Source organism: Centropristis striata, chromosome 14, assembly GCF_030273125.1.
Source record: "Centropristis striata isolate RG_2023a ecotype Rhode Island chromosome 14, C.striata_1.0, whole genome shotgun sequence".
NCBI classification, from domain to species: Eukaryota; Metazoa; Chordata; class Actinopteri; order Perciformes; family Serranidae; genus Centropristis; species Centropristis striata.
Genome location: NC_081530.1, coordinates 35,719,088 through 35,746,670, shown reverse-complemented (window position 1 = coordinate 35,746,670; position 27,583 = coordinate 35,719,088). Strand labels below are relative to the sequence as shown.

General features: G+C 37.5%; 4 gene segments (V, D, J or C); 2 read left to right on the top strand and 2 right to left on the bottom strand.

The window, feature by feature from the left end:
* Nucleotides 1-1,133: 1,133 nt before the first annotated feature.
* Nucleotides 1,134-4,227, top strand: LOC131985365 (Ig kappa chain V region Mem5-like). The segment is given in 4 exon segments: nt 1,134-1,397; nt 1,477-1,771; nt 2,956-2,993; nt 3,650-4,227. Coding segments are annotated over 4 exon segments (714 nt in total).
* Nucleotides 4,228-5,589: 1,362 nt separating this feature from the next.
* Nucleotides 5,590-8,824, top strand: LOC131985537 (Ig kappa chain V-III region MOPC 63-like). The segment is given in 4 exon segments: nt 5,590-5,766; nt 5,846-6,140; nt 7,326-7,363; nt 7,981-8,824. Coding segments are annotated over 4 exon segments (714 nt in total).
* Nucleotides 8,825-10,434: 1,610 nt separating this feature from the next.
* LOC131985406 (Ig kappa chain V region Mem5-like) lies at nt 10,435-12,917 on the bottom strand. The segment is given in 4 exon segments: nt 10,435-10,766; nt 11,536-11,576; nt 12,352-12,655; nt 12,735-12,917. Coding segments are annotated over 4 exon segments (729 nt in total).
* A 3,741-nt stretch (nt 12,918-16,658) lies between these two features.
* LOC131985407 (Ig kappa chain V region Mem5-like) lies at nt 16,659-19,211 on the bottom strand. The segment is given in 4 exon segments: nt 16,659-17,012; nt 17,782-17,819; nt 18,612-18,906; nt 18,986-19,211. Coding segments are annotated over 4 exon segments (717 nt in total).
* Nucleotides 19,212-27,583: the final 8,372 nt, after the last annotated feature.

Sequence of the window (27,583 nt, the reverse complement as noted above, 5' to 3'; positions counted from 1 at the left end):
TGTTGATAGAGGAGAGGAGTTTGATTCTCTGGACTTTACCTGTGCTGCTGATGCAAAGTGGCTCTCTATGGAAACGCTCTGACTGACTCCAACAGGGACCTGGATTACTCTGATAAAATGATTGATCCATTGATAATCAGCATCATCAGAGTGTTGTTTAAAGATGTTAAAATACAGTTTTTATTTGGTTTTACTTCTTGAAAAACTTGGTACCAAAATGTCCGATTCAGGGTCCCAAGAGCTGGCTGGAACAACTAAAAAAGTCTGTTATTACCTGTTAGATATAGGTATTGATCACAGTCACTTGTTATTTCATTTGCTCTCATCTATTATTTGTATACCTCATTGGCTGCCAGGCACAGTTCCTGACAAATACAGTCAGGGAAATAACAGAACAGGCCCTTGTTATCTTTTGTCCGTCTTATTTTATACTGTAAGGTTCATGCGTATTTAGTTCTCTTGTGATTGGCTTGCTCGCCTTTAATGTTATTCCTTTGTTTTTGCCAGAACATTTTCAGGAATTTGGGGAATAACTTGTTTCATTTTCATGCGTCATCAAATTCAGCAGGAGCCAACAGAGCTCATGACTCTGGAAGACAGCACTGAGCAGTCTGCAGCCACACCCAGCAAAGGACTGCTGGACCACACAGAACCAACTCTTCAACCTGTTCTATGCCTTTCTTCACAATCCTTCACATTCATGGACTGGTAACGTTCTGGACAGAAATTAACATATTAACAAGGAAAAGGCTCAGCACAAGATTTAACTGTAATCGATGGTTTGGTTTAATGTGTCTAGTTAAGTGTTATTGTTGTGATAATTGTGGAGCCACAAAACTTGAAGTTGAGTTTTAGTTACTTCTTAGATTGTCTGATTTTTTTTTTTTTTGCTTTACTTTGATTTTTTAAGAATTAATACTTTTTGGAATAAACATGCTGTTTATTTAATGTTTTACATGTGTTAGTGATGTCAACGTCTTCTATGGAAAGAAACTCCAAATTCTTCAAACATTACTGAATATGAATATTGTAATTTGGTTATAATTAAGTGAGTTATTAACATCAGTATAAATAAATCAGTTATTACAATTAATCATTTTTTCTGATAATTATTAATAATTCTGATTTAAATACACTTTGAACCATGAGACCCTCACAGGTGGTGTTCAGGTTGGAGGCATATGAAAAGCCCAACATTAGTGACGTCAGCGTGGAGCTGCAGCAGTGAGCAGGAAACAGCTGCAGCTCTCTGACTCTGTGTGTTTGCATACATGTGTCCTCCTCTCTGCTTCCAGCCATAAGAGGCTGCTGTCCATCAGTGGCTGTCCAGGCCTTTCACACACACATGATGATGTCACTGACTCTGCTGCTGGCCACCCTGGGGCTCCTTGTTCAGGGTGAGACTCTCTGCAGCATTTACCTTCTTCCATCTCTTCTCCACCTTAAACATCTTTCTCCTCTTTCTCATCTTTTCAGCCTCATCAGGAGAAATCCTCATGACTCAGTCTCCTGGATCTCAGTCTGCTGTTCCAGGACAGACTGTCTCCATCAGCTGTAAAGCCAGTTCATATGTTAGTAACTACCTCTCCTGGTACCTTCAGAAACCTGGAGAAGCTCCTAAACTCCTGATTTATAGTACTTCATCCCGTCAGTCTGGAGTTTCAGATCGTTTCAGTGGAAGTGGATCTAATACTGACTTCACTCTGACCATCAGTGGAGTTCAGGCTGAAGATTCAGGAGTTTACTACTGTCAGCAGGGTGCGAGCTACCCGTTCACACAGTGAAAAAGCGTCGTACAAAAACCTCCCTCAGCTGCAGAGGAACTGATCTGAATCAACAGCTGCACACAAACTAAAAGTGTTTCTAAAGACACAAATGTAGTCACCAATAATTCACTTTGAACATCTTACTGATCAATAAGTTGCATTTAACTAAAAAAGTTCAACATTTAAATCTTTTATTGGATTTGAAAAAATCAAATTCACGTCAGAAACAAACCTGTGAAGAACAATTTCAATTCTTCATTTATGAAAACAAATGAACACTAAAACTGTAAATATTGTTTATTCACAGAGTTTGTGAGTCAGTGAAGTTTTAAATGTAAACTTGTTTCATTAGTTTCAGTCTGAATCAGTTTGTAAACAGTTTGTGGTTAAAATCTGCGCATTATTTTATTTCATTCTATGCTGACGATATTCTGATAATTATTCCAGATGTGTGAAATACTTTTCAGACGTCAGAAGTTTCATTTATATGATGATGTTTGTTCATGTCTTTAGTGCCAACAAAGACATTTATTGTTGTTTCTATCAGCTCAGTTTATCTGTGATTTCATACACTCACTGACACCAAAACATAAAGTTCACATACATTTATAATAATACATATGATTATTTATTCTCTCCAGCTCCCTGCACCAGCTGGGGATTTAGATTTCATATTGATTTCCTTTAATATTCACATGATGTGAAGAGTGTTTGTGTAGAGTTTGTTGTGTTCAGAGTCAGAGAGCCGTGTCTCTCTACAGTGAGAGGTTTTTGTACGGCGGCTCAATGAGTTTGTATCACTGTGGTACACGTTCGGTGGAGGAACCAGACTGGATGTTGGAAGTAAGTCAAATATCTTGCATTTGTAATATTTTATCAGTCATCTTTCTTTCAGTTTTTATATTTCACGGTCCAGGAAAAAAATAGTCGATTTACAATTTTTATTGATGATTTTTTGACAAAGATTTTGCGCTCAGAGACAAAGTTGACTTCAGCAAAATAACTTCAAAAACTCATTGTAGTGAAAATAACATTTTAAATCACAGGATAAAACACTATTTCTAACTTCAGAGGTAAAGTTGGATCTTTAGGGTTTTTATTTTTAGTTCAGTCAGACAAAGTCAGAGAGCCGTGTCTCTCTGCAGTGAGAGGTTTTTGTACGGCGGCTCAATGAGTTTGTATCACTGTGGTGGACTTTTGGTGGAGGAACCAGACTGGATGTTGGAAGTAGGTCAAATGTTACTTTAAAAAAGTTTTTGCACAAATGATTATTATAATATTGTATAATTCGTTTAAATTTTGTTTTCTGATGTTTAGTTTTCCTCCAAAATATTAACTGTTGTTATCGTGAATTAACTTAATGATGTAACGTTGAACAAAGTGGAGATAAAGATTGGAGATAGATGGATAGATTTTTTCCATAATCTTTATATTGTGTCACGTGTTGTTTCAGCTTTTTTAGTTTTTAAATCATTTGAACAGTTTAATAAATGATGACTGAAATCCACACGAAGAACATTTATGTGTTGTCAGTTTATTTTCTGTATTTATTTATGTTAAATTCAACAACTTATATAATGTGTAGTTCAGGTTTTGCATGCTGTTGATAAGAGTTTAAAAATGTTGCCTGCTTGTTTCATTTCTAGTGTAGTTTGATGTATTTCAGCTCTTTCTGTACGATGATTCTCTCTGTGCTGATATGCATGAGAGGCTTCTTAAAGGGAAGTGAAACAATGTGTGAGTGAGTGAAGCAGAGAAACCATCTGACAGAAACTCCTTAAAGGAGAAGATCAACTCTCACACAGGAAAGGTGTCCAAGTGTCTGCTGGTTGACTGACAGCTGTGTGGTCCCGCCCTCCTCTAATCTGATTGGTGTCTCCTAGGTGATGCCCCTCCCACCCTGACGGTGCTGCCCCCCTCCAGTGAGCAGCTGCAGCAGGGGACGGCCACGCTCATGTGCCTGGCCAACAAGGGCTTCCCCTCAGACTGGAGTCTGTCCTGGAAGGTGGACGGCAGCAGCAGCAGCAGCAGCTGGGAGCAGAGCAGCAGCCCCGGGGTGCTGGAGAAGGACGGCCACTACAGCTGGAGCAGCACCCTGAGGCTCTCTGCAGACCAGTGGAGGAAGGTGGGCTCTGTGACCTGTGAGGCCACCCAGGGCTCCCAGACTCCGCTCTCAGAGACTCTGAGGAGAGACCAGTGTTCCCAGTCCTGATCTGACTCACTGGGACTCTCTGTCTCTGTCTCTGGCTTTGAGTCCACAACATTTACCAGCTTATTGTAATGTTTCACCATCATTTCAGTGTCTGCTCAGAATAAAGATCACTTCATCAAATCAAACTGTTGTCACGTTCATCACTGGTCAGGTGTCTTCATGCTCTTTCTCCTGGTGATGACTGTGTTTTAAAACCACTGAAGAAAATGTGAGAAAATAACTGCTTCAAGTGGAACTTAAAAACATCCATTACTATTTAAAAAAAAAAAAATCCAAAAGTACAAAAGATATTTACAAAATACAAAATAAATAGCAGTACATCATCAGCATAATATGAAAATTAAAGAGAATCTAAACGAAATCTAAATACCCAGATACTGTTTAGTATTTATTAATATAAATGTATGTGAACTTTATGTTTTGGTGTCAGTGAGCGTATGAAATCACAGATTATTTATGAAATATCTTTTTATAAAGTTATGTCTACAAATGTCTCATATGTATTTTTGAATTTGACAATCAGGTGTTCATTGTCATTTCCCACAAATTGAACAACATGTATGAAGCATTGTGGTGTATACAATCCCTCAGGTTAGAAACCAAAACGATAATAATAATCATCCCGCTCTAAAACTCTGATGTCATTACTGGTTAATGAACCTTTGTACAGTCAGTGTTGTACTGAAATCAGTCTAGTCTGGGTTCACAGCAGGAAGATGAGGATTAAACCTGTAAAGGTCTCAGGTTTGTAGATTGGAAGCCCAAGAGTAAACATACACAGCGGAGAAAAAAGTCTGGTCTCAATGCAGCTTTTTATTTAGCTCACAGTTAAAGTTCTGCAGCTGGACTCAGACTGACTCAGCTCTCACAGGATCCCAGTCAGAATGAACCCCGATTTTTGTAATAATTCACAATTTAATCCACAACAGAAGTTGGACTGAAACACAACCAAGTTCTAATGAATAGTTACCTATAACATGGACGGGCCAAAAGCTGTCCAAGTCTCTTCAAAGGTTTGAGGAGTAGACTTTAGTCATTTTGAAGGTTTTGAAAGGTTTGAAAGGTTTTGAAAGGTTTGATACACAATGTCTGTGTTGTTCTTATAGGCACGTATCTATGAGCTGCAAAGCCTGAACAAGATAACTTGTGTGGGAACATACTGCGCTGTCTCAGGCCTGTGAGAAAGAGATTATAATAGTGAAGTGGAAAGTTACAAGTTACTCTGCACAGCATTATAATTATTCAAACATAACAGTACTGTAAGCTTTGTGCAAATTTAGTTCTCTTGTGATTGGCTTGCTCGTCTTTAATGTGTGTGGATAAGTCAACACACACACACACACACACACACACACACACACACACACATACACACACAGTATACTTGTTTGATTGTGTGTTTTGTTGTACTTTACTTATCTTTTTTAAGAATTAATACATTTTGGAATACACATCAGTATGAATTAATCAGTTATTACAACAACAAAAAAATTCTGATGATTATCAATAATTTTGATCTAAATACACTTTGAACCATGAGACCCTCACAGGTGGTGCTCAGGTTGGAGGCATATGAAAAGCCCAACATTAGTGACGTCAGCGTGGAGCTGCAGCAGTGAGCAGGAAACAGCTGCAGCTCTCTGACTCTGTGTGTTTGCATACATGTGTCCTCCTCTCTGCTTCCAGCCATAAGAGGCTGCTGTCCATCAGTGGCTGTCCAGGCCTTTCACACACACATGATGATGTCACTGACTCTGCTGCTGGCCACCCTGGGGCTCCTTGTTCAGGGTGAGACTCTCTGCAGCATTTACCTTCTTCCATCTCTTCTCCACCTTAAACATCTTTCTCCTCTTTCTCATCTTTTCAGCCTCATCAGGAGAAATCCTCCTGACTCAGTCTCCTGGATCTCAGTCTGCTGTTCCAGGACAGACTGTCTCCATGATGTGTAAAGCTAGTTCAGCTGTTGATGATGACCTCCACTGGTACCTTCAGAAACCCGGAGAAGCTCCTAAACTCCTGATTCATAATGCTGTAACCCGTCAGTCTGGAGTTTCAGATCGTTTCAGTGGAAGTGGATATGATATTGACTTCACTCTGACCATCAGTGGAGTTCAGGCTGAAGATTCAGGAGTTTACTACTGTCAGCATGATGAGAACATCCCGTTCACACAGTGAAAAAGCGTCGTACAAAAACCTCCCTCAGCTGCAGAGGAACTGATCTGAATCAACAGCTGCACTGAAACTAAAAGTGTTTCTAAAGACATAAACGTAGTCACTAATAATTCATTTTGAACATCTTACTGATGAATAAGTTGCATTTAACTAAAAAAAAATTAACATTTAAGTCTTTTATTTGATTTAAACAATCAGCTCCACGTCACAAACAAACCTGTGAAGAACGATTTCAATTCTTCATTTATGAAAACACATGAACACTAAAACTGTAAATATTGTTTATTCACAGAGTTTGTGAGTCAGTGAAGTTTTAATTGCAAATTAGTTTCATTAGTTTCAGTCTGAAGATGTTTGTAAACAGTTTGTGGGTTTAAAGCTGCACATCATTTTATCTCACTCTATGCTGACGATATTCTGATTATTATTCCAGATGTGTGAAATACTTTTCAGACCTCAGAAGTTTTATTTATATGATGATGTTTGTTCATGTCTTTAGTGACAACAAAGACATTTATTGTTGTTTCTGTCAGCTCAGTTTATCTGTAATTTCATACACTCACTGACACCTAAAAATAGAGTTCACGTACATTTATAATAATAAATATTATCATTTATTCTCTCCAGCTCCCTGGACCAGCTGGGGATTTATATTTCATATTGATTTGCTTTAATATTGACATGATGTGAAGAGTGTTTGTGTAGAGTTTGTTGTGTTCAGATTCAGAGAGCCGTGTCTCTCTACAGTGAGAGGTTTTTGTACGGCGGCTCAATGAGTTTGTATCACTGTGGTACACGTTCGGTGGAGGAACCAGACTGGAATTTGGAAGTAAGTCAAATATCTTACATTTGTAATATTTTATCAGTCATCTTTCTTTCTGTTTTTATATTTCACGGTGCAGGAAAAAAATTATTGCTTTACCATTTACATTGATGAGTTTTTGACAAAGATTTTGCACTCAGAGACAAAGTTGACTTCAGCAACATAACTTCAAAAACTCATTGTAGTGAAAATAACATTTTAAATCAAAGGATAAAACACTATTTCTAACTTCAGAGGTAAAGTTGAATCTTTAGGGTTTCTATTTTTAGTTCAGTCAGACAAAGTCAGAGAGCCGTGTCTCTCTACAGTGAGAGGTTTTTGTACGGCGGCTCAATGAGTTTGTATCACTGTGGTGGACTTTTGGTGGAGGAACCAGACTGGATGTTGGAAGTAGGTCAACTGTTTCTTTAAAAAAGTTTCTGCACAGATTATTATTATAATAACAATTTAAATTAATAATACAAATTCATTTAAATTGTGTTTTTTGATGTTTAGTTTTCCACCACAATAGTGAGTGTTGTTATGTTCAATTATCTTCATGAATTAACATTGAACAAAGATAAAGATTGGAGATACATTTTTTTCATAATCTTTATATTGTGTCATGTGTTGTTGAAGCTTTTTCAGTCATTAAATCATTTGAACAGTTCATTAAATAACGACTGAATTCCACACGAAGAAAATTTAGGTGTTGCCAGTTTATTTTCTGTATTTATTTATGTTGAATTTAAGAACATATATATATGTAGTTCAGGTTTTGCATCTAGTGTAGTTTGATGTATTTCGGCTCTTTCTGTATGATGATTCTCTCTGTGCTGATATGCATGAGAGGCTTCTTAAAGGGAAGTGAAACAATGTGTGAGTGAGTGAAGCAGAGAAACCATCTGACAGAAACTCCTTAAAGGAGAAGATCATCTCTCACACAGGAAAGATGTCCAAATGTCTGCTGGTTGATTGACAGCTGTGTGGTGCCGCCCTCCTCTAATCTGATTGGTGTCTCCAATCAGGTGATGCCCGTCCCACCCTGACGGTGCTGCCCCCCTCCAGTGAGCAGCTGCAGCAGGGGACGGCCACGCTCATGTGCCTGGCCAACAAGGGCTTCCCCTCAGACTGGAGTCTGTCCTGGAAGGTGGACGGCAGCAGCAGCAGCAGCAGCTGGGAGCAGAGCAGCAGCCCCGGGGTGCTGGAGAAGGACGGCCACTACAGCTGGAGCAGCACCCTGAGGCTCTCTGCAGACCAGTGGAGGAAGGTGGGCTCTGTGACCTGTGAGGCCACCCAGGGCTCCCAGACTCCGCTCTCAGAGACTCTGAGGAGAGACCAGTGTTCCCAGTCCTGATCTGACTCACTGCTTTTACTCTGCTACTGCTCTCATTCTGCTCTCTTTCTCTGTTTCTCTCATGATGTTTCAACATTAAAGAATTCCATCGTATGTTTTAAAAGTGACCAGTCTTTTGAATTCCTTTCTCTCACATGTGTTATATATCATGAGCACGAATCAGATTAATGTGCCAAAGTGACAATTGTAAGAAGTACATTTTTCCAGATTAATTTTTCAAAATATTTTTAAGACTGTAGACATGGTGCAGTCATTTCAATGGTAAATCACAAAGCTATCAGATTTAACTAATCTATACTTTTGAAGATCATAAGTTAATATGTCATTAAATTTGTATTTTTACCCAAGATCATTTATCATTCATTTGTAATCCTATGTTCCCAATATAAATGGTGCCCCGTTTAGAGGTATCCCTACACATATTTTGGGACATCCTAAAATCCCAACATATTGGTGCCCCGTGTGAGGCAGAGTACAGTTGGTCATCACTCTGCACTCTTTATCTCTCATTTTCACACATGTTCTGGCTTATTTTGATGCTTTCAACATTTTTAAAGCAATAAAGATTTTATTGTGTTTATTATGAATGTGTCTTTTGGCTTCATTTCTGTTACAAATATAAGATACAACACTCCAAGAGTACTTTTTAGTGGCTCTAAGTACTTTTTAGTGACCTTAAGAGGTTTTTCTTGAATTGTTATAAGATTTTTATGTAAATTTATTAAACAAGGTAAAAACTGTGAGACCATTTCAGTGGTGAATCCCAATCTACAATCAATTACAATCTAATGACACACAAATCATACATGATACAGACAGTACATTTAATCTGGCACACAGAGACACAGAGAGTTTTGTAGATCACGTCAGAGATAAGGAAATATGATCTTTCATTTCTATTACACAGGAGAATGATTTGATTTTAATTTTTCAAAACTCAGCTTGGTGTAATGGGAAATCCAAACTAAAGACTTGATGTAAATTCAAAAAAGGATTGAGAGAAGCCAGATGGTCTGCACTGACTTCTGATCTGATTGTAACTTATATTGTGAACTCAAATCTTTCTTCAGCAGGTGCAGCTTAACTATGAATCCTAGAATTGCTTCACAATGTTGTTTGCACATTCATTCATTGTTTATGCATTTACATATCTACACATCAGTTCTGTTAGTCCTTCCTTTCAACCAGAGTTTTTTCTCTACAGCTGATCAGTTTTCAGGTGTTTTTTCTGCCTAATCACCTCATTCTCCTCACCTGAGATCCTCTGCCAGTCTCTCCAGCTGCAGGTCATCCCCTCATCACATCAGTTTGTACTTCAGTCCTGATTTTCACTTAAATCAGTTTTGTCTTTCCTCTATGGAACATGAATATTGTCGATATTGTCTAAAAAATATGCATTTTCAGTCCGAATTTTAATTCCAAACATCCAATTACTAGTCGGGAAAAAAATGCAAATAAATACCAACAGATTCTGCAAACAAGTATAAACCAGCAAGAAATAAATTCCTGAAACATCCATCTCTTCCTCTGAATATGTTGACTAAATATGAATTTAACTAAAAAAAATTGCATTTAAGTCTTTTTTTGGATTTGAAATAATCTGCATCACGTCAGAAACAAACCTGTGAAAAATGTTTTCAATTCCTCAATTATGAAAACACATGAACACTTAAACTGTGAATATTGTTTATTCACAGAGTTTGTGAATCAGCAATGTTTTAATTAAACTTGTTTCATTAGTTTCAATCTGAAGCAGTTTGGAAACAGTTTGTGGGTTTAAATCTGCACATCATTTTGTTTCACTCTATGCTGACGATATTCTGATTATTACTCCAGATGTTTGAAATACCTTTCAGACTTCAGAAGTTTTATTGATGTGATGATGTTTGTTCATGTCTTTAGTGACAACAAAGACATTTATTGTTGTTGCTCCTGATATTTAACACGTGAAAGAAAGGAATTCAAAAGACTGGTCACTTTTATCATATACGATGGAATTCTTTATTGTTGAAAAATGTTAAAACTTTCAACACAAGCAAGAACAAGTTAATGTTGAAACATCATGAGAGAAACAGAGAAAGAGAGCAGACTGAGAGCAGTAGCAGAGTAAAAGCAGTAAGTCAGATCAGGACTGGGAACACTGGTCTCTCCTCAGAGTCTCTGAGAGCGGAGTCTGGGAGCCCTGGGTGGCCTCACAGGTCACAGAGCCCACCTTCCTCCACTGGTCTGCAGAGAGCCTCAGGGCGCTGCTCCAGCTGTAGTGGCCGTCCTTCTCCAGCACCCCGGGGCTGCTGCTCTGCTCCCAGCTGCTGCTGCTGCTGCTGCCGTCCACCTTCCAGGACAGACTCCAGTCTGAGGGGAAGCCCTTGTTGGCCAGGCACATGAGCGTGGCCGTCCCCTGCTGAAGCTGCTCACTGGAGGGGGGCAGCACCGTCAGGGTGGGGACGACTCGACCCACTGGAGGAGGAGACGAGATGGAGAGAGTCACACAGAGAGAACAGAAACTTTCTACAGAGTTTCACTTCCCTCTCAGAGCTCAGTGAACCGTGGCAACAGACGCTCTCAGACCTAAAGATAGAGTTTCTATCTTTAGTTTAATTACTAAACATTTATCTTCACTGTAAAACAATGAATATTATAAACTCATACGAGACGACGATGTTTCATCTCTGCTGGACCTCGACAACAAACAGACAGAAAACATTTCATTGCTTTTGTTAAGAAATAGATGAAAAACATTTAACAACACGACGTGGTTAAAGTGGCTGCAGCTGCATTAATGACACTTGTTTGTTCTAATGAGGATTTGACAGATTATTAAATTTAATAGACAGGGACGAAGATAGAAGACATGCAGAGTTTCTATGTTATAAACGCACTAAATATATGTTTGATAAAGTTCTTCTGATTCCATTTAATTTAATTCATTAGATGTAAATAAATCATCAGGTGTATAAAATCATGATGTTAAATATGGTCAACATAACTCTCTGAACTTTAATTAAAATGATAAGAATATAAAAACCGCCAAGTTTAAAATATTCAGTTGAACTAAATAGTTCCTTCATCAGACAGAATTGAGTCTGTGACTCATTAAAGTAATGGACACTGCAATAATATCAAACTTCAACTATCAGCAGAAATAATCAAATACACCTTCTTTTCAGACAATTACCAACCACATAAATGTTTAGTTTGAGTTGTTGTACAAGTCAAAGGTACTTACAGTTAACATCCAGTCTGGTTCCTCCACCGAACGTGTACCACAGTGATACAAACTCATTGAGCCGCCGTACAAAAACCTCTCACTGTAGAGAGACACGGCTCTCTGACTCTGAACACAACAAACTCTACACAAACACTCTTCACATCATGTCAATATTAAAGGAAATCAATATGAAATCTAAATCCCCAGCTGGCCCAGAGAGTTGGAGAGAATATATATTAATATTTATTTTAAATGTATGTGAACTTTATTTTTTGGTGTCAGTGAGTGTATGAAATCACAGATAAACTGAGGTGACAGAAACAACAATAAATGTCTTTGTTGTCACTAAAGACATGAACAAACATCATCATATAAATAAAACTTCTGACGTCTGAAAAGTATTTCACACATCTGGAATAATAATCGTCAGCATAGAGTGAAATAAAATGATGTTCAGATTTAAACTCACAAACTGTTTACAAACTGCTTCAGACTGAAACTAATGAAACAAATTTATATTTCAAACAACACTGAGTCCCAAACTCTGTGAATAAACAATATTTATAGTTTTAGTGTTCATGTGTTTTCATAAATGAAGAAATAAAATCATTCTTCACAGGTTTGTTTCTGACATTTAGTTGATTGTTTCAAATTCAATAAAAGACTTAAATGTTGAACTTTTTGATTTAAATGCAACTTATTTATCAGTAAGATGTTCAAAGTGAATTATTAGTGACTACATTTGTGTCTTTAGAAACACTTTTTGTTTCAGTGCAGCTGTTGATTCAGATCAGTTCCTCTGCAGCTGAGGGAGGTTTTTGTACGACGCTTTTTCACTGTGTGAACTTGTTGTAACCCTGCTGACAGTAGTAAACTCCTGAATCTTCAGCCTGAACTCCACTGATGGTCAGAGTGAAGTCAATATCATATCCACTTCCACTGAAACGAGTTGAAACTCCAAAATAACGGTATGAACCGGAGTACATCAGGAGTTTAGGAACTTCTCCAGGTTTCTGAAGGTACCAGTGGAGTTTGTTAGCAACACGTGAACTGGCTTTACAGCTGATGGAGACAGTCTGTCCTGGAACAGCAGACTGAGATCCAGGAGACTGAGTCACGAGGATTTCTCCTGATGAGGCTGAAAAGATGAGAAAGAGGAGAAAGATGTTTAAGGTGGAGAAGAGATGGAAGAAGGTAAATGCTGCAGAGAGTCTCACCCTGAACAAGGAGCCCCAGGGTGGCCAGCAGCAGAGTCAGTGACATCATCATGTGTGTGTGAAAGGCCTGGACAGCCACTGATGGACAGCAGCCTCTTATGGCTGGAAGCAGAGAGGAGGACACATGTATGCAAACACACAGAGTCAGAGAGCTGCAGCTGTTTCCTGCTCACTGCTGCAGCTCCACGCTGAGACCACAAGACACTCAGATAGAAGTAAAAAAAATTAGAAAATCTAAAAAATATTTTTTTATATTTACTTATTCATGTATTGCTTTTTTATTAATGTGTGGCCTCTTTTTTTTTAATTTTTTTTATTAATTCATTTATTTTAATATTAATGGGTTTTTGTTTCCCATGCTTCACCAACAAAAACTTCAGTCAAAAGTAATGTAAAAAACCACATTAATTAATAATGTATTTATATATTTTAATTTCATTAAAATGTTGCCTATTTAACTTTATTAATATTATCATTATTATTATTATTATTATTAGAAATTCTTTGAAACATAGGTCAACATGTCATCAGACTATGTTAACTGATTGGCTGCAGGTTTTCTCTGTACGCAATTTGCCCCTAAGAATCAAACAATCCCAACTTTAGTTTGGCTGAACTTGTTCCAGAATTAAAGGCAGCAGCCACCAGGCAAACAACCAGGCAAACCACCAGGAAGCAGCCACCAGGCCAGGTCAGGTACTTTGTTTGAATTTTTTTACTCAGAGCCAAAAATGCCACCTAAACTAAGAGCAGAAGGGAAATCTGATGAAGATCATGTTTCACTCACACAAGTAACAGAACTGTTACAACAGCAGAAGGACATGTACACAGCTTTACTCCAACAACAGCAAGAACATTTTAAAGGCTTTGTTAAAATTATAATAGACTCCACTAACACCAGGCTGGACACAATAACACGAGAACTACAGGATATAAAAACAAGTCTTCAATACACTCAAAAAGAGGTGGATGACATCAAAATGAACAATGAACAATCAAGCTGGACGTTGCAACTCCATGCAGACAGATTTGTTTAAAGTTTGTGACAGTTTACTAGTTGTCACTGACAAGATGGAGTATCTAGAGGGACAGACCAGATGAAATAACTTGGTCTTTAATGGGATAATGGAGTCACCAGATCTGAGAGCTGAGAGAGAGAGAGGGGGGACATTTCCAACCTCCGGCATGACGAACTGATAATTCGTCCTCGCAGCAGTACTCCAATATCCAAGAGCAACAAGCCTACCAGGATGGCCTAACCTCTCACTGTAGAGAGACACGGCTCTCTGACTTTGACACAAACAAACTCACCAGGATAGGTCTCTGTTAGAAGATTTTACAGATAACATGGAAACTGATAACAACACAATGTAACAGATTTTCAAATGCACATTTTTTTAAATACAGTAAATTTATTTTAAAATTACAGACATTAATATATTGTAAATGTGTCTTTGTCTTCTCCAGCTACATCCAATGTCTTCATCACAGCACACATTAAAAACAGACAATACACAGTATAATATATGTACAATTGTGCTAATTGGCAGCTAGCGACCAAAGAGTCACACATAATACATGAGAGCAAATACAATAAGTGTCTGATGCAGTCATCCTCAACAACACGTACATTTAACAGGTAATAACAGACTTTTATAGTTGTTCCGGTCGGCTCTTGGGACCCTGAATCAAACATTTTGACACCAAAGTTTTTCAAGACGTAAAACCAAATAAAAACTGTATTTAAACATCCTTAAACAAGACTCTGATGATGCTGATGATCAATGGATCAATCAGTTTATCAGAGTAATCCAGGTCCCTGTTGGAGTCAGTCAGAGCATTTCCATAGAGAGCCACTTTGCATCAGCAGCACCATGCTCCAGTGCTCTGGGAGACTTTATAGTCCTGAGAGTTGAACACTGGATGACTGACAGCTGTCCTTCATGACAACAGAAGCCACAGAAATCCTCCTCATCAAAAACATGACTTTGATCTGCGTCCTCATCTGGACTCTCCTCTGCTGCTGCTTCACAGGTAAAGTCCAGAGAATCAAACTCCTCTCCTCTATCAACACCCGTCCGTCTGAAATGAAGCCCACAAAACCATGACGCTGCTTTATGTTTCTGTCTCTGTGTCCTCAGAGTCCAGAGGACAGGTCACAGTGACTCAGTCTGGAGCAGTGAGGTCTGCTCCGGGAGGCTCCATCTCCATCAGCTGTACACTTAACATCAATGTGGGAAAAGTAAAAAGTAGTGGTAAAGAAGTTTTATCTTGGTACCAACAGAAAGATGGAGAAGCTCCTAAACTGCTTATTTAGTACGTCAGTGAGAGGATTTCGGGGATTCCAGATCGTTTTTCAGGCAGTGGATCAAACTCTGACTTCACTCTGACCATCAGTGGAGTTCAGGCTGAAGATGCAGCAGTTTACTACTGTCTGAGTGATCACTATATGAACAGTCAGTATGTGTTCACACAGTGAAAAAGCGTCGTACAAAAACCTCCCTCAGTCAGCAGAACAGAAACTGAACTGACTGCTGCAGCTGCAGACTGATACACTTCACTGAGACACAGACACACACACACACACACACACACACACACACAAACACACACACACACACACACAACCACACACACACACAATCTGTACACTCTGTATGACGATAATGTCCTGATATTACCTCAGTCAGATAAGAAGTCAGTGCAGACCATCTGTCTTCTCTCAATCCTTTTTTGTATTTACATCAAGTCTTTAGTTTGGATTTCACATTACACCAAGCTGAGTTTTGAAACATTAAAATCAAGTCATTCTCCTGTGTAATAGAAATGAAAGATCATATTTCCTTATCTCTGACGTGATCTACAAAACTCTCTGTGTCTCTTTGTACCAGATTAAATGTACTGTCTGTATCACGTATCATTGGTGTGTCCATTAGATTGTAGAAAACACATCCATGTATTTATTAATCTTTGGTGAATGCAAGGCCTTTCACACGACCAATTGTACGTACTTTTGTCAACCAAATCAAAATATAAACCTCTTTCAGACATTTAGAAACTCGTTAAATAAGCCTAAAAATGTCCACAACAAACTGAACATCACATCTTCAAGGGTATGAATCAGTTTGAGCAGAGATCTTTAGGATTCACCACTGAAATTGCCTCACAGGTTTTGCAAAGTTTAATTTATTTACATTAAAATTTTACAACAATTCAAGAATAACCTATTAAAACCACTAAAATGTACTCTGGACTTTACAGTTCCCGACAGTACTGTTATTTCTTATATATGTCACTGAAAATAAGTTTAAAGACACTTTCATAATACACATAATGAAATCTTTATTGCTTTAAAATTTTGATAGCATCAACACAAGCAAGAACATGTGTGAAAGAGAGAGTTACAGAGTGCAGAGTTATTGCCAACTGTACACTGCCTCACACGGGGCACCAATACGTTGGGATTTTAGGATGTCCCAAAATATTTGTATGGATACCTCTAAACGGGGCACCATTTATATTAGGAACATAGGATTACAAATGAATGATAAATGATCTTGGGTAAAAATACAAATTTAATGACATATTAACTTATGATCCTCAAGAATATAAAGTAGTTAAATCTGATAGCTTTGTGATTTACCATTGAAATGGCTGTACCATGTCTGCAGTCTTAAAACGTTTAAAAAAGAATCTGGAAATAATGTACTTCTTATGATTGTCACTTTGGCACATTAATCTGATTCATACTCCTGATATATAACACATGTGAAGGAAAATAATTAAAAGACGGGTCACTTTTACAATATACGATGGAATTCTTTATTGTTGAAAAATGTTAAAACTTTCAACACAAGCAAGAACAAGTTAATGTTGAAACATCATGAGAGAAACAGACAAAGAGAGCAGACTGAGAGCAGTAACAGAGGAAAAGCAGTGAGTCAGATCAGGACTGGGAACACTGGTCTCTCCTCAGAGTCTCTGAGAGCGGAGTCTGGGAGCCCTGGGTGGCCTCACAGGTCACAGAGCCCACCTTCCTCCACTGGTCTGCAGAGAGCCTCAGGGTGCTGCTCCAGCTGTAGTGGCCGTCCTTCTCCAGCACCCCGGGGCTGCTGCTCTGCTCCCAGCCTCTGCTGCCGCTGCTGCCGTCCACCTTCCAGGACAGACTCCAGTCTGAGGGGAAGCCCTTGTTGGCCAGGCACATGAGCGTGGCCGTCCCCTGCTGCAGCTGCTCACTGGAGGGGGGCAGCACCGTCAGGGTGGGGACGATTCCACCCACTGGAGGAGGAGACGAGATGGAGAGAGTCACACAGAGAGAACAGAAACTTTCTACAGAGTTTCACTTCCCTCTCAGAGCTCAGTGAACCGAGGCAACAGACGCTCTCAGTCCTAAAGATAGAGTTTCTCTCTTTAGTTTAATAACTAAACATTTATATTCACTGTAAAACAATGAATATTTTAAACTCATACGAGACGACGATGTTTCATCTCTGCTGGACCTCGACAACAAGCAGACAGAAAACATTTCATTACTTTTGTTAAGAAATAGATGAAAAACATTCAACAACACGACGTGGTTAAAGTGGCTGCAGCTGCATTAATGACACTTGTTTGTTCTGATGAGGATTTGACAGATTATTAAATTTAATAGTCTGGGATGAAGATAGAAGACATGCAGAGCTTCTATATTATAAACTCACTAAACAAATGTTTGATGGAGTTCTTCTGATTCCATTAAATTTATTTAATTAGATGTAAATAAATCATCAGGTGTATATAATCATGATGTTAAATATGGTCAGCATAACTCTCTGAACTTTAATTAAAATGATAAGAATATAAAAACCGTCAAGTGTAAAATGTTCAGTTGAACTAAATAGTTCCTTCATCAGACAGAATTCAGTCTGTGTCTCATTAAAGTAATGGATACTGCAATAATATCAAACTTCAACTATCAGCATAAATAATCTAATAGACCTTCTTTTCAGACAATTACCAACAACATAAATGGTGAATTTGAGTTGTTGTACAAGTCAAAGGTACTTACAGTTAACATCCAGTCTGGTTCCTCCACCGAACGTGTACCACAGTGATACAAACTCATTGAGCCGCCGTACAAAAACCTCTCACTGTAGAGAGACACGGCTCTCTGACTCTGAACACAACAAACTCTACACAAACACTCATCACATCATGTCAATATTAAAGGAAATCAATATGAAATCTAAATCCCCAGCTGGCCCAGGGAGCTGGAGAGAATAAATATTTATTATTATAAATGTATGTGAACTTTAGGTTTTGGTGTCACTGAACATATGAAATCACAGATAAACTGAGCTGACAGAAACAACAATAAATGTCTTTGTTGTCACTAAAGACATGAACAAACATCATCATATAAATAAAACTTCTGACGTCTGAAAAGTATTTCACACATCTGGAATAATAATCAGAATATCGTCAGCATAGAGTGAAATAAAATAATATGCAGATTTAAACCTACAAACTGTTTACAAACTGCTTCTGACTGAAACTATAAAACAAGTTTATAATAAAACATCACTGATTCACAAACTCTGTGAATAAACAATATTTACAGTTTTAGTGTTCATGTATTTTCATAAATGAATAATTGAAATCATTCTTCACAGGTTTGTTTCTGACATGAAGTTGATTGTTTTAAATAAAAAAAAGACTTAAATGTCGAACTTTTTGAGTTAAATGCAACTTATTGATCAGTAAGATGTTCAAAGTGAATTATTAGTAAAAACATTTGTGTCTTTAGAAACACTTTTAGTTTCTGCGCAGCTGTTGATTCAGATCAGTTCCTCTGCAGCTGAGGGAGGTTTTTGTACAACGCTTTTTCACTGTGTGAACGGGGTGCCGTAACCATGCTGACAGTAGTAAACTCCTGAATCTTCAGCCTGAACTCCACTGATGGTCAGAGTGAAGTCATAATGAGATCCACTTCCACTGAAACGATCTGAAACTCCAGACTGACGGGTTGAAGCTAAATAAATCAGGAGTTTAGGAGCTTCTCCAGGTTTCTGAAGGTACCAGTGGAGGCGCCTAGCAACACTTGAACTGGCTTTACAGCTGATGGAGACAGTCTGTCCTGGAACAGCAGACTGAGATCCAGGAGACTGAGTCACGAGGATTTCTCCTGATGAGGCTGAAAAGATGAGAAAGAGGAGAAAGATGTTTAAGGTGGAGAAGAGATGGAAGAAGGTAAATGCTGCAGAGAGTCTCACCCTGAACAAGGAGCCCCAGGGTGGCCAGCAGCAGAGTCAGTGACATCATCATGTGTGTGTGAAAGGCCTGGACAGCCACTGATGGACAGCAGCCTCTTATGGCTGGAAGCAGAGAGGAGGACACATGTATGCAAACACACAGAGTCAGAGAGCTGCAGCTGTTTCCTGCTCACTGCTGCAGCTCCACGCTGAGACCACAAGACACTCAGATAGAAATAAAAACATGCTGGGAATTATTATTTCTCTCTCTCCTCCACCTTGGTTTGTTTCAGTTGGTTTTGTTTCGTTCGTTAGTTTCTTTCAGCTTCTCCACCTGCATTTCACCACATCACCTGCATGCACACACCTCACCACTGATATACTGACTCACATCATTAAGTTTCTTTGTCTTGTTTTCAATTAACCCTGTGGAGTCCAAAAGCTCCAAATAATCCAGACTTGTTGCCTCCATCCAGACTAGAAAACAAAGCAGCGTGGAGCCCTACTGTAAATTTACCTCTAAAGTTCTCGCTGTAAACTCCATGAGGCCAGTTAAAAGACACAAAATGAAAATCCCATTTTATGTTGGACTAAAGGACTAAAAAAGACACAAAAAGAAACAAAATGACAAAAAAGAAACAAAATGACAAAAAAGACACAAAATTGCCAAAAAAGACAAAACATGAGAAGACAGAATGACCACTAAAAAGCACAAGACACAAAATGACTTATTAAGACACAAAAAGACATGAAAAGGATTCAAAAATGGACAAAATAGCCCTGCAAGACTCCATAGAGTTAATTAAATAAACATTATTTCCTTATAACTTGAATACATGTGTGGTCTCCCTTGTTTTGTCGTGATCTAAGAGCCGCTTCATGACAAAACGGGGCTCATCCACTCGTCCATTTCGGACTAATTTAGTGTTTTTGTTTGGACTAGTTTTCAGTGGTGTAAATTGATTGTGGACCTTCTTGGTAAGTTACCTTTGGGAAAGTTTGTTCCTCCATTTTGGTTGTTAGATGTATTGTTTTACGGGAGAGAGCTTTTGTCTTGGTTGCTCAGTTTCAAGTTCTTTGTTAACTGCCATTGTTTGTCCCTGTTAGGGTCAGAGCGGGGTGAAAGCGGTTTTCAACAGTTGTCTCTGGAGACAATCCGGCGTTGCAGGAAGCTTCCATTGCTGGTTGCTGCATCGGGCTACCGGGCTGCAACAAAAACCGGGCTTTAGTGCATAATTACCCACAGCAATTAGCCTCCTGAAGACCAGGGGGAGCCTAGGTTAGATTCTGGTGAGGCAGTTAGTGGGATGAACTCTGATAGGTTGGATGTGTATTGTGGACGGTTGGTGCGCTGTTGGTCATGTGGAACTATGAAGCAAGAAACTGATCCCTCAGTGAGGCCTTTGTGTGATCTGGTGTCTCTAGTGGTAGTCATGGAAACTGCAGCTCATGGGTGCTTACAAAGTGGTGCGCTGGTGTGTAAATGTTCTGTACAGGGTGGTGGTTGTGTGGGAAAACCCATAGTACAGATTGAGGTGCCTGAGAAGTTTAGAGTCTGTCATAAAAGCCTCCCATGATGACGGGGCTGTTCATGGAACTTGGCATCCAGTCTTGCAGCATTTCTTTTGGCCCAGATTGGAAGAGGATGTCGCTGTTTTCAGCAAAACTTGTCAGCTGTAGAATTTGCTTGACTTTGTGAATGTCTTCAGGCATAGACTGTATATGGTGGGGCAAATGACAAAACAAAGGTTTTGTCGTTTGAGGTGGCCGTTGGTTAACTCTATGGAGTCTTGGGCTATTTTGTTGGTTTTAGACACTTTTTCATTCTGCCTGTATATATCACATAAAAAATGTTTACCATGCCATGTTGGTATCATCTTTATTCAGCACAACCTCACCTATACCACCTGATCATTATTTTTTTTTCATTTTGACTAACTGGATCAACATTTTGAACACAAAAAAATTCCACATAAAACCCACACAAAAAACCCACAAAAACATGCATAAAAAAAACACACAAAAAACATTTTGTTTTACAAAAAAGAGAAAAATACACACACAAAAATCACAAAAACCATTCAACACAAAATATTGCATTAAAAAAGCTGAATGCACACTGCAAAATTTGAAAAACCTCTACAAAAACGTGAGTAAAATCATGTTACACTTGGTCATGGTGGTTTTCACTTTTGCTGCTGTTGACGCTAACTGGGACAAATGGAAACTTGTAGAAAAGCCAAAAGTTTAGAGCTGAGCTGACAGCAGACAGCGCTCCGTGCTGCTGAACGTTTTTACGTCGTGACGTCATGAAGAAGTCGAGCTCCGGAGCTTTCTTGGACTCCAGAGGGTTTTAATGTTACCTTATTTGTGTTTTTCCTTTCGATCATGTTTCTCTGCTGCTCTGTGTTCAAATGCTCCTACAGGTCTCCAGGTAGCGGAGCGGGGAGGAAGAGTGCTGTGACGAACTGGTAATGTAAACAAAACTAAAGGTAGCCTTACTATTATGTTTTTCAGTCTAATTTAAGTACCCGAATAAGAATTATCTTTGGGGGTGGGATTATTTATTGTATGCTGCGGAGCACCTGTACACCTCACCACTGATATACTGACTCACATTATTAAGTTTCTTTGTGTTGTTTTCAATTAATTAAATAAACATTATTTTCTTATAACTTGAATACGTGTGTGGTCTCCCTTGTTTTGTTGTGATCTATGAGCCGGTTCCTGACAATATTATAATTAATATTATCTGATTTATTTGTTTGTTGTTGGACCTACTTGATGTTTTGCTGTTAGCGAAGTTATCAGATAGTTTATTTGTTTATTTTTTAATATTGATTAAGTGAGTCAGAGTGAAACATAATGATCACACTGCAAATTATTTGTTTCATTATTTTTACTCGTTTGGGAAATGTAATGTCTTTTCTGCTCATTTTGTGTCTTTTTTAGTAATTTTCTGTATTTTTTAGTAAGTTTATGTATATTTTTTAAATTCATTTTGTGTCTTTTATTAATTGTGTCTTTTTTTAGTAATTTTGCGTCTTTTAGTAATTGTATGTATGTTTTTAGTAATTTAGTAATAAGTCTTTTTATTGTAATTTTGTGTCATATTTGAGTAATTTTATGTTGTTGTTTTTTTTGTAATTTTGTGTCGTATTTTTTTATGTCTTTTCTGGTCACATGTTGAACACTTAAAATAATAAATGAACTCTTAAAACCAGATGCATGAAAGCTGCCAGCAGTGATGAACTGGCCCGAGCAGAGTGACCTGATGATTATTTGGTTCTTACCAAGATAAAAAAAACAAACTTTAGATTTAGAAGTGTTAGATCATTTATCTTGTTTTAAGAGTTAATTTCTTATTTTAAGTGTTCAACATAAAATAAGAGGCACAGGCAGCAGCCCAGGCAGCAGCATACATCCACCAGGCCCAGTATAATAGGCAACCACCAGGAATAAGGCTATCTTTAGCTCAGCCTCAAGCCAGCTCCAAGCCACCAAGTCATCAACAGGACAAGGCTACTACACTAGTAACTGCTGCAGTGGAAGGTTTGATTTTAACCTATATTCCACTACTAGTATTTTAGGGAGCTTACTTATCTTTATTATTCTCTTTATTCCTTATTTAAATCATTTAAAATGCCACCTAAGAAAAGTGAAGAAGACCTCATTTCTCTCTCATTTGTTCGTGAGCTTTTGGACCAGCAAAAGTCCTACTACAAAGACCTTATCCTGCAACAAGAGAACAGTTTCAAGGGTTTTGTGCAAAATAATGATTAATGATTCAAGCAATAAGCGTTATGATGATTTGTCTAGAGAAATGCAGGAGGTCAAAAGGAGCCTTGAATACTCTCAAAGGGAAGTGGATGAGCTGATGGACACTCTCAAATCTGTGACAACTGGTGCTATTAAAAATCTCCAATCCAACATTGAGGCTCTTCAAGCTGATAACAAACACTGGTTGGCCAAAGTCGAGCATCTAGAAAATCAGTCTAGAAGAAACAATATTGTCATTGACGGTATCCCAGAATCACCTGACGAAAATTGGGCTGACTCTGAAAAGATATTTAGAGAAATTTTAAGTGAAAAAATGAAAATGGATCAAAAACATATAGAAATAGAAAGAGCACACCGTATTGGAAAGCCATCGACCGTTGAGGCCAGAAGGCCAAGATCAATGATAGTGAAGTTATTCAGGCACAAAGACAGACAGGCAATCCTTTCTAAAGCCAACTATCTAAAGGGTACCAACATTTATATGAATGAAGACTTCACGGATGCTGTGCGCCAAAAGCGCAAAGAACTGTTACCGGAGATGAGAGCTGCAAGAGCAAGGGGAGAATGGGCCTATCTGAAATATGATAGACTCATTGTGCAACCCAGGAGAGAACAGCAGAATAGTTCTAGCAAGTAAAATGTAGTATTAATGTCACCCAAGACTTTTGTAAACCACGTATCCATTTGCTTCAGATAGTTTATGTCTGCACAACCCCAGTGTCTATTCGTTGAAAGGGATCTTAGCTCATGTTATGCCCAGTCCAATGCACCAATTAATAATGATTTTTATTCACTGCAACAAAGTGATGACAAGATCTACAATACTTCATTTAATCCTGATTTATTTTTGTCTTTAAACAATATATCCACAAATGATGATTTGGATGGTTTTGCTCATTGTCCATCCTCATGTGAGTATTTTTCTGAAATTAATTTTAATTCTTTTATTTCAAAATACAGTGAGTCCATCATCTTTTCTACTCTACATCTAAATATAAGAAGTCTCTCTAAAAACTATGACAATTTCTATCATTATCTTTCAACATTGAACCATGTTTTCTCAATTATTGCATTAACTGAAACATGGCTTACAGAGGATATTAGCTGACTATTTAAAATAGCTGACTATACAGTCACACATAGATGCAGAGGAGGTAGAGGTGGTGGAGTTTCTCTCTATGTCCAAAAGGGTTTTGATGTCAAACAAAGGGTAGATCTTGAAGTGAAGTTTCAAGAATCTAACAGTGAAGTTGTTTTTCTAGAGGTTCAAATTGTTGTTCAGAATCTGAAAAAAAGAGTGATAGTAGGTTGTATATATCGCCCTCCAAATACTGATATCAACAAGTTCAAAGAAGGTTTATTAGATGTGTTAGAACATGTTGATAATGAGAGGAAACCATGTTATTTACTAGGGGATTTTAATATCAACCTTCTAAATGAGGAAATCAAACATCACATTTCTGACCTCACAAACATACTGTCCTCCTATTACTTTTATCCTCTAATTAACAAGCCCACAAGAATAACTAGTAAATCCTCTACATTGATAGATAATATTTTTACGAGTGAATTTTTTAATGTTATAAAATCTGGTATAATTTTCACACGGATATCTCAGATCATATGCCTGTTTTTCAACTTTCTGTTTTGCACGGTAAATCAAGTATGTCCGAACCAAAGAGGTCTTTATTTCGAAGGTTCAATGACAAGAATATTAACATCTTCAGAGAGATGTTGGCAAAATTATCTTGGGAAGCCATATATGAGGCGTTGAATGTTAACACAGCTTATGATTATTTTTTTACCAAGTTCTACTCTGTTTTTGACCAATGTTTTCCTCTGATAAATAACTGTATCAAAAAAAACGCAAGCCTGAATAAACCATGGTTTACTACTGAACTTAGGAAATCTGCTCTGAAGAAAAATAAATTATATAAAAAATATCTTCAAAGTCCTACTCCTTTAAATTATGCTATGTACAAATCATTTAGGAATAAATACAACCATCTTGTTAGAAATACTAAACGGGAATATTATAGTGACCAATTTAACAGCTCTAAAAATAACATTAAATCTACATGGGACACTCTGAAAAAATTGCTCAATATGAGACATGCTTCTTCTCCATCCCCGTCTGAATTTCAGGATGGCCAAGTAAAGATAACAGAGCCATCCCAAATTGCAAATAGATTTAATGACTTCTTTGTTAATGTGGGACCACATCTTGCAAATAATATTGGCAGTGTTTTTGGTTCTCCCACTGATTATATAAGTAAAGAGTATGCTTCCCTAAATGTAAATGTTTTTGAGCCTGCAAAGTCTTCAGAGGTTCTTGATATTATCATGAGTCTCAAAAACTCTTCTCCTGGCCATGATGAAATTCCAGCCTCTTTGATCCAAAAAGTTGCTGCTTTAATTATTGAGCCCTTAACATTCATTTTTCCATGTCCCTTGAATCAGGTACTATACCTAAAGCCTTCAAAATTGCCAAAGTTATTCCGCTCTTTAAATCTGATGATCCATCTGTATTCTCCAACTATCGTCCTATATCAATACTTCCTTGTTTTTCTAAAATTCTTGAAAAGCTGGTATACAGTACAATCATGAAACACCTAGATATCAATAATATTTTGTTCAAACATCAATATGGGTTCAGAAAAAATTATTCTACTTATATGGCTCTTTTACATCTCAGAGAAAACATTACTGCTGCTCTGAAGAAAAATGAATACACCTTAGGCATTTTTTTAGATTTATCAAAGGCTTTTGATACGGTGAATCATGAAATTTTGCTATCAAAAATGTTATGTTACGGTTTCAAAAAATTGGTTTTACAATGGGTTGAAAATTACTTAAACAGAAGAGAGCAATTTGTTGTTTTTAATGGTAATCGATCACAGAAGACCGTACTAAAATGTGGCGTCCCACAAGGGTCCATTTTAGGACCTTTGTTGTTTTTGATATATGTTAATGATCTTGCCAACGCTCCAAGTTTATTGTCACCTATAGTATTCACTGATGACATAAATCTCTTTGTTACTGACAAGAACTTTGATTCTGTTATTGTTAAAGCAAATGCTGGACTCATCCATTTTTCTTATTGGTTCAACTTAAATAAGTCATCAATCAATGTCAAGAAATCTAACTTTATTATTTTTAGAAATAAGAACAAGATTTATAATGCAGAGAGAGCCAAAATTTATATCAATGACAGTGCACTTGCACAAGTTTCATCAGTAAAGTTCTTAGGTGTCTACATTGATGAAAAACTCTGTTTTAAGAATCATTGTGAACTTGTCTGTAAAAAGGTTTAAAAATCGTTGGGCATTATAAAAAGGGTTAAACACCATTTGAAAAAGAGCACACTTCTAACATTGTATTACAGTTTAATTTATCCTTACATATCTTACTGTAATATAATTTGGGCGAGCACTTACCATTCTTATTTACAGGCAATTCATAGATTTCAGAAATCCTTTGTAAGAATTGCCACTAACTCTTCTTATTTATCCCCAACTAAACCATTATTTAAACAATTGCAACTACTTACAATTTATGAGGTCAATAAGTATCAAACAGGGGTTCTTATGTATAAAGTAATTTGCCTTCCTGCATCTTTACCTAACTTTTTTCATAGTTACTTTGAGTTTAATTCTCATTATCATGCACATCTTACAAGAAGAAAGAATGATTTCAACATGGTCTAACAGAAATCCGTGAAATAGCCACGGAATCCAATTTCCGTGAAACTGACACGGATTTCGCTACAATGCAAGTTAGTGACAGTCATATCCCGTGGCTATTCCAACATACAAAGTGATTATGTACATTCACTGAGTGAATATTTAGAAAATAAAACATATATTTCTCGCTACAAATGTGATCAAAATCCATTTTTATGCAGAAACTAAGTCAAAATATTGATTTTTCACTAAAAATGAGAGAACTGTCCGCCATGTTTTTTGTTCTGACCGCTGGGACCTTGAAAGTCACGTGACTTGGAACAAACCAATAGCCACGGGATATGACTGTCATTAACTTGCATTGCAGCAAAATCCGTGTCAGTTTCATGGAAATTTGAGCGATTCCGTGGCTATTCCACGGATTTTGAGTTAAGCGAAATCCGTGGCTATTTCACGGATTTCTGTGAGACCAGGTTGAATGATTTACATATTCCTTTCTGTAGGACCTCTGTTGCCAAATTCTCATTTGTTTATCAAGGTGCTGTGGAATGACATAAAACATCTAACAGAATCATGTTCCTCTTTAAATACTTTTAAGACCAAGCTCAAAAAATCCCTATAGATGTTCTACACCTTTGTATTTGTTTTGTTTAAATTTTGTTTGTATTTTTATTTATTTTTTTCATCTAGCTATGTAATTTAAGTAAAGTATAGTTACTTATAGGTTTAAGAGGGAGGGTCGCGTATATAAGCCATTTGGGCTTTTTGATCTTTCCTGCATTTTCTTTTACTGTTTCTTGTACTGTTATTTCCTAACGATTGTATGTTTTTTAAGTGCAAACAACAATAAATAAATAAAATAAAATAAATAAAAATAAAAACGTTTACAATTGAAATCATAATAAATACATTTCAAGTTATTCTACAAATAAATATTTAATAAATACACATATTAGCTGTTTGTAATCTGTAATATTTAAAATGTATTATTTGTCAAATAACTTACGGCTGTTTTCTTTTATTTGACTTTTGCTGTCAGACTTTAAATTATTTTTGCAAGTTGTATTTCAGGGAAAACTGAAATATTATTTGCTATGAGAGAATGAGCCAGCAGGTGGCAGAGCAGCACTGAACGTCACTTTCAGCTTTAAAAGAT